Source organism: Danio rerio, chromosome 22, assembly GCF_052040795.2.
Source record: "Danio rerio strain M-AB ecotype USA chromosome 22, GRCz13ab, whole genome shotgun sequence".
In the NCBI taxonomy this organism is placed as follows: Eukaryota; Metazoa; Chordata; class Actinopteri; order Cypriniformes; family Danionidae; genus Danio; species Danio rerio.
This window is the reverse complement of record NC_141042.1, coordinates 14,383,770-14,392,515: the sequence shown is the minus strand read 5'-3', so window position 1 is coordinate 14,392,515 and position 8,746 is coordinate 14,383,770. Positions and strand designations below refer to the sequence as shown.

The following is an 8,746-nucleotide window of genomic DNA, read 5'->3' as shown; positions in this document are numbered from 1 at the left end:
TGGAAACAGTAAGATTTGTTAACATTTTACGTGTGCTAAGAATTATTATTTAGAACTTTATTTTTTTATCGAAGTATCCCCATATGTAAAATATATCACATTTTCTACAATACATGAAGACAAGAAAATTCATCACTAATAATTGTACGAAATCCTTATTAGTGATTGTGTACCAATAGCTGATCATAACAGAACAGCAAATCATCATATTATAGCATATTTCCAAAGGATCATGTGACACTAAAGACAAGTAATGATGATGGAAAGTCAGCTTTGAATCACAGGAATAAATCTAATTTACAACTACAATTAATAAGGAAACAGTTTTTTTTTTTAATTGTAATATTATTTCACAATTATTACTGTGTTTTCCATCAAATAAATTTCCATCAAATAAATAAATTCTAATATTAAGCTAAAATGGCATAAAACTAATTAATTATTACAGTAAAAGTTTATGCATGTTATAGCAGAAGTCGCAAGTGTAACACTATGAGTGTGTGTGTGTGAATATATTCACCCCTTTGTTCTGGACTTTAAATGTGTGTCTAGTGGAGTGAGAACAAGTTAAGAAGCTGATTGGTCAGATCCAGTGATTGACAGCACAGAATCTCAAATCTCCAAGCTCCTCCTTTTCAGACCTATAAATGGACTCTCATCTCCCTCTGCAGAATCGCCTCTTTCTGACAAACTCTCTGCTGGTAAGTCTAGTACGTTTTTATTTATCATTCCAATGTTTTTAAAGCTTATTTTGCTCCAAGCTTTTCCAAACTGAGGATGAAATTGCAAAAAAAAAAAAAAAAAAAACTACATAATGACTAGAAATGTGTTTGCAAAAGTGAAAGACAGAACGAAACTTAATGGTCTATAAAATTGCTCCGACACTTAAACTTGTTTGCAGACATTTGAGGGAAAAAGTTAAACAGCTTGAAATTGCTATCAAGCATTTTTCACATTTTTAGTAATTATTCCAGGAAACGTTGAGCGTCGCTGCAGCACATTAAGATGTCAGACTTAGAGAACTGCCTGGGAACCATCATTGAAGTCTTCCACAAATACTCGTCGAAAGAAGGAGACAAGTACAAATTAAAAAAGAGCGAACTCAAGGAGCTGCTCACGCATGAGTTTCCAACTCTCACTGAGGTAATTTTTTTTGTTTTTGTTTCGAAAACTTGGGAATATGTGTTTTATAATCAAGTGATTGTCAGAACTGTGTAAAAAAATCTTTGTTTGCTAGTCATTGTGTAAAAAAAGTGTAAAATTGATACAAATTTAATATGATCATGCCTAATGAACAACTCTGGAATTAATGTTTCTTTACAAAATCGAACAGAAGGTGAACAAATTACTGGTGTCAAATTGTAAAATTTATGGAAAGAAAATCATGTAATGACAATAATGAACTGATAATATTCAAGTTATGTAGATTTAATGGTTGTGTTTATATATATATATATATATATATATATATATATATATATATATATATATATATATATATATATATATATATAAAAAGATACACCGAAGAATGTTGGGAGAAAAAATGCTATTGACTTTCATAGTATGTTTTGTTCCTACTATCGATGTTAATGGCAATATTCCAACATTTTTCAAATTATCTTTAAGTGTCAGACTACTGTCAAGCTGTCAAACTATTCTTCAAGCTGTCAAACTATTTTTCAAGTTGTCAAACTATTCTTCAAATTGCCAAACTACTCTTCAAACTAACTTATAGTGTTCAACAGAAGACAAAAACTCATAAAAGTTTAGAACCATGCGAGTTAAATTGACATTTTTGGGTGATATGTCCCTTTGAAAATCCACTCATGCTTGATTTTTCAACTTTTATTAAGGTAAAGATATTTTTCACTGTACACTTTTTAAAAATTGTGTAAATAGAAGAAAAATGGGTGTCAAAATTTTACATATTGACAGTTTACAACAGAAAAAAGTACACACATCTATACTTAAAGGGATATTTCACCCCCCCCCCAAAAAATAATTTACTCTCTATTTACTCACCCTCAAGTTGTTCCAGACCTTTTATGAGACTCTTTATTCTGATGAACACAAAAGAAGACATCGTGAAGAATGCTGAAAACCTGTAACCATTGACTTCCACAGAATTTGCTTTTCCTACTATGGAAATCAATGGTTACGACTTTACAGTTTTCTTCAAAATACTTTTGTGTTTAATAGAGGAAAGAAACTCTAACCCTTAATTTGTGGGTGAAATATTCCTTTATTGAAAAATGACCTACAATTAATGTTTCTGTACAAGGTAGACAAATTATGAAAGCGAAACAAGATGAAATACTGTACAAACAATATTCAAGGAATGTTTCGGCAAATTTCGGAAGCACTAAATTAATCGAGTGTCTGCGTAATTTCAGACTTGTATTGAGGTCAACGTTTTTGTTTTTTCACACTACACTGTCTTGAAATATTAGGAATGCTTGATTTGTTATCACAGCTTTATCCCAGCATTGTGTCAGTTGTGAAAACATGATTTCTACTAGCCATAGGACAATAACTGGTTTGCCTTGGTTTGAAAAAGTCAAGGTTTTAAAACCGCTAAGATTTTCTGTTATACCGTTCCTAAGGTATATGTCAGGGTTGTTTAGTGTATTTTTTCTATGTTTTTTTAAATTGAAGACTGCAGAAGTCAATGATTTATTTGAACTATTTAGCCTGACTTTTGCTTTTCCAAAATATTATAAATGTTTCCTAAAATAAAATATACTGTGTTCAGATTTTTAGTTTTACCCAAACATTTAAAATTAACTTATTTTAGAGCAGTTATCACAATACTGTGATACTGTAAAACCCTGGTATTTTTATCCTGTCAGAAACTTATACCGCCCCATGCCTAATTTCAACACAGATTTATTGTGTTTGTGAATCTTTCCATGGTACTTAAATTTAGTGTATTTGTGGGTAATAAATGAGACCTTACAATGAATGTTTTCTCTCATAAAAAAACAGAAAGCCAAACTTTAAAAATTTTAAAATGAACATACAATAAAAAAATATACAATAATAAACTCATGAAGTAAAGTGTGGGCGAACTGATGAAACATTACTTTTTTTACTAAAACCTTTCTTTTTCCCAAACTTTACTTAGTTTTGAAAAATTAGCAGCGCCTGGTATGTAATTATGCCAAGTTGTTTGTCAGTTGGTTTGAAATTATGTGAATTGGTTTGTAATTATGCTGAAATTGTGTCAATTGCAAGTTTCTACAAACATTTGTTGTGTTTGCGACTGTTTCCAATGTACACAAATCTGATCTGATCATGCTAAATGAACATTGAAGGTTTCTTCACATGATAAATACACAATGTGAACAAATGTCAGAAAGTCAAAGTATTTTAAAATTAAAAATATATATATTTAAATATAAGAGTGAAATTGAGTGTGGACAAATGAAACATTGATCTAGGAGCTGCATAGCATACACATGTATATCTGACTTTTAATAAAGTATTTTTTTTTCACACACACATCTTCCTGAAAATTTTCAATCAAAGCTTTATTTTACAATTAATAATAATAATAATAATAATAATAATAATAATACCTTTTATTTATAGGCACCTTTCAAAGCACTCAAGGACACCTTACAGTATATCGCAAGCATATAATAAAAATATAAGCTGTAAAAAGCAATAGACAGGATAATAAAACAGCAGAACGTTAAAAGCTATCCTAAACAAAAAAAGTTTATCTGAAGTTAAAGATTGGAAATAGTATCCACTTGGCAAATGTGCAAAGGCAGAGAGTTACATAACTTTGAGAGAAGCTACGTCTTTTTTAGCTAAGCCGAATGAGCCAAATTCGTAAATCTGAAGGTTACTCTTTTTTGTCTCCCCTAGCAAGTGAAAGACCAAGCTACAATGGACAGTTTGATGGAAAGTTTGGACACCGACGGCGACTCGGAGTGTGATTTTCAGGAGTTCATGACCTTCGTCACCATGGTTACCATCTGTTGCCATGAGTTTTTTGAACACCATGAAGACGAATGAGTCGAAATAAAAGAAAGTAGTTTTCGTAGTTTAATGAGTCTCAATACATTTCTTCAGTAAACTTTACTTTGTTCTCATCGCATTAGGATTGTTTTATTGTTGTTGTTTGTTTGGACAGAATGTACATGCAGCTTGTCTGACAATTTAGCTTATTTCTGCTAGACTCGAAAATCAGTTCGTAATTTATTACAAAGCATGCTTCTATTATTTTGCCTAGACATTTGTTCCAAGACATGGCCATCATAAATCTCATCGAGTGGAATGCGGATCCAGGTGTTGCGCTCTTGTCATTTCAATTCCAGGCTGATTGTGAAATGTTTTTTTTCTTTTGATTAGCTTCAGACTATTAGGCTGCTATTGACTTTTGTCAGATTGTTCCGGGGCCTTAGACAAATCACACTGTGCTTTAAAAAGACCCACCAAAGCGAATTATTCTTCTGAGCATCTTGTATGATGTTTATGACCATCCATAAATGATGTAGATTTGCAAATCAATCCCATACGAACTGTTAGAATGAATGTTTATTATGTCTTGAATGCCCTATTATTTGTGTGTTTTCAACTGTAACCTACGCTTATAGTCAATGTTTCGAATCTTCTGGCCTTATTCATGAAAGAAATAAGATTTAAAATTAAATGTGTTTGCCACAGTTTATATATATATATATATATATATATATATATATATATATATATATATATATATATATATATATATATATATATATATATAAGAACAATTTACACCAAAATCCAAATGAATAAAGACCTACAATGAATGTTTCTTTAAAAGGTCAATCAAAAAGTGAACAAATTGCAGAAGCCAAACTCTTAAAATTCTGGAATGAAAACTAGCTCAAGAAAATAAAGAACAGATGACATTCAGTAATGTGTGGACAATTTTATGAAACATTGATTGCATTAGTTTTAAAATCTATCTATCTATCTATCTATCTATCTATCTATCTATCTATCTATCTATCTATCTATCTATCTATCTATCTATCTATCTATCTATCTTTATAATTTCATTTAAAAATAATGTTTGATGAAAATAGTCCTATCTATCTATATCTATCGCTTTTTCATTCAGTAAAAAAAAAAACATTTGATAAAACTATATATAGATAGATTGGACTATATATTTTCATCAAACATGTGTCTGCTGGGATAATTGGAAACTTAATTAGCGATAAAGGGGTCAAATGTCTGGTGTAGCCTACATGTCAATCATTAATTAGGTACTTTTAATTTAAAGGCATTTGTGAAAAGCATCCGGCACTCGCTGGGATACAGGATATAATTGATCATTACCTTTTATAAAACCAAGAAAGTCGTTTCCTAAATGTTCTGGAGTTAAGCTTACCTTACATTCTCTTTCAGGGGAAAAAAAAAATGTCCGCTTCCTCAGCTCCAAACAACCGCGTGTCTCTTGTGACTTCCATTGATTTGGGTGTCCCGCAGGGATTCTCATTACCGAGCACAAACTGTCAATACGGAGGCCTTCACATCCGTGTGCTAATTAACGGATCAATGGCCGCCCTACAAGACCCCAAAAGATGATAAATATTATCTCCACACGACTTTCTTAAGAACAGCTACGTGCTTTATCTCAAGTTTGTTTACATTTAGCGGTTTGGTAATCTGCCATGTTTATATGCAGTATACATACCCAAACAAACAAATACAAGTGTGTTTGAAGGACATTTGACTTTTTTTAAGCTAATCACGGGTTGTTGTACTAAATATAACCGCTAGGTGGCGGTGTTGTGCCGCGGCTGCACAGGCTTGGGAAATGAGAAATGCGTCGAGTTGAAGAGGCGCAATATGATTTAAAAAAAAAGGCACTGGATTTATTTGACAATGCAATAAACCATAAATAAAACATGATAAAGAAATAAGTGTCCGCGGTATTTCTAGAGTGAAAGATGAGAGCCTAAGGGTGATTGCTTTGGCTGAGTTGAGCAAATGAAACGAGGCGCTTGGTTGTGTGTATGAGTGTGTGTGTTTAGCCAGCTGTGCGATATGGCCAGTCTTTTAGCATCTCTCAGTACTAGGTAATGTAATATCCCATGAGGTCACTGGACTTAACACCAGGGTTGAATCTGCAACAGTTTGCATCCAAAGAAGCTCTGTGATGTTTATTCTGCTGCCTATGAACCATAATATCACTTAAAATATATAAAACTGTATTATATCTGTTTCTATCTATCTATCTATCTATCTATCTATCTATCTATCTATCTATCTATCTATCTATCTATCTATCTATCTATCTATCTATCTATCTATCTATCTATCTATCTATCTATCTATCTATCCATCCATCCATCCATCCATCCATCCATCCATCCATCCATCCATCCATCCATCCATCTTATATAACAAAAATGTGAAAATCTGTTTATCCATCCATAGTTCGTCCGTTTGTCCATCCATCCATCCATCCATCCATCCATCCATCCATCCATCCATCCATCCATCAACTATCTATCTATCTATCTATCTATCTATCTATCTATCTATCTATCTATCTATCTATCTATCTATCTATCTATCTATCTATCTATTTGTTTGTCCATTCATCATCAGTCTGTTTGTCCATCCATGCAACCGTCCGTCCATCCATCCATCCATCCATCCATCCATCCATCCATCCATCCATCCATCCATCCATCCATCCATCCATCATCCATCCATCCATCCATGACTGTCCGTCTATTTGTTTAACCTTCCATCATTCATCCATCTATGCATCCATTTGTCTATCTGTCCGTCCTTCCATCCATCCAATATCTATCTATCTATCTATCTATCTATCTATCTATCTATCTATCTATCTATCTATCTATCTATCTATCTATCTATCTATCTATCTATCTATCTATCTATCTATCTATCTATCTATTTGTTTGTCCATTCATCATCAGTCTGTTTGTCCATCCATGCAACCGTCCGTCCATCCATCCATCCATCCATCCATCCATCCATCCATCCATCCATCCATCCATCCATCCATCCATCCATCCATCCATCCATCCATCATCCATCCATCCATCCATGACTGTCCGTCTATTTGTTTAACCTTCCATCATTCATCCATCTATGCATCCATTTGTCTATCTGTCCGTCCTTCCATCCATCCAATATCTATCTATCTATCTATCTATCTATCTATCTATCTATCTATCTATCTATCTATCTATCTATCTATCTATCTATCTATCTATCTATCTATCTATCTATCTATCTATTTGTTTATCCATCCATTGTCCGTTCGTCTGCCTGCCCACCTGCCCGTCCGTCCATCCTTCCATCCATCCATCCATCCATCCATCCATCCATCCATCCATCCATCCATCCATCCATCCATCCATCTATCTATCTATCTATCTATCTATCTATCTATCTATCTATCTATCTATCTATCTATCTATCTATCTATCTATCTATCTGTTTATCCATCCATTGTCAGTTCGTCTGCCTGCCCACCTGCCTGTCCGTCCATCCATCCATCCATCCATCCATCCATCCATCCATCCATCCATCCATCTATCTATCTATCTATCTATCTATCTATCTATCTATCTATCTATCTTATATAACATAAAAATGTGAAAATTACATCAACGTGAGCTCTGGTGCTTCTCATTTGGAGCGAGCAATGAGCAATGATTACATACATTCATTTTCTTACATCTAGATTCATTTTCTTTCCATCATTAGGGATTCAAGACAGCTTTGAGAACACTTGAAAAAGAGAGAGTGGAATGTAGAGAGAGAGAGAAGAGAGATTGAGTGACTGTATATTTGTTATACAGGCTGTTTTTTGCTTGCGCCTAGTGCGAGAGATGCAGACAGAAGGCGTTTTAATGACATCCACCATCACGGATAAACACTTCTTTGATTATATAGATGCCTCAAGATGGAACATAAGTGCAAGAACCTCTCTGCAGGTGCCAGCCAATCACTGATTGACTGTTTATGTCTATGTGTGTGTGTGAATATACAGTGCATTCTGCATCAGGGAGTGCAAATCCTTCCCATTAGATAATCATTATCTTTTCAACAACACTAACTATCACGGTTATCTCCTACGTGACACAATGCAAAGGTGTTGATTCAGTTATATATATTGCAAACTTGTAATTCCAGGTTTCTGTCATCACTGTTTCGCTAATGTGAAATGTGTATCTTCAGCACTGGATAATATAGTCAGTTTTAAGTGCTGTAGATCCCTTGGAGCTGGAAACTTTATATATAGTTCAGCCAAAAATGAAAAATTGCTGTTAATTTACTCACCCTCGGGTCTTTCAAGATGTAGGTGACATTTTGTTCTTCAGTAGATTATTAAAGAAGAAGATTTTTAGCTGAAACTATGGTCTTTGGCGATTCAACGCAAGTTAATGGCTATAGGTAAAGAGTCAAAAAAGATGATGATGCCTTGAGACCCTACCCAGCTAGCACAACAGAAAAACATGTCTATAAACAAATGTCAAAATTAAAATGTGATGTCATTTTCACCTTCATGTAAAAATGACAAAAAACTGACACCTAATATTGGCAATAAAAACACGTCAACATTTTCTGTAATAAATTTTTACAACTCAGGCACATTCTAAATATGTACACCTATATACATTTCTGTAGAACGCCAAACACTTCCCAGGAGCTACGTTTTTGAGATATATCCAGCTGCAGACTCGCAGACCCACACAAG

At 33.6% G+C, this 8,746-nt stretch overlaps 1 protein-coding gene across 1 annotated transcript; it reads left to right on the top strand.

The window, feature by feature from the left end:
* Nucleotides 1–669: 669 nt before the first annotated feature.
* Nucleotides 670–4,911, top strand: s100b (S100 calcium binding protein, beta (neural)). The gene is given in 3 exon segments (NM_001002552.2): nt 670–701; nt 975–1,143; nt 3,877–4,911. Coding segments are annotated over 2 exon segments (288 nt in total). The 5' UTR covers nt 670–701; nt 975–1,005; the 3' UTR covers nt 4,027–4,911.
* The last annotated feature ends 3,835 nt before the right edge of the window (nt 4,912–8,746 follow it).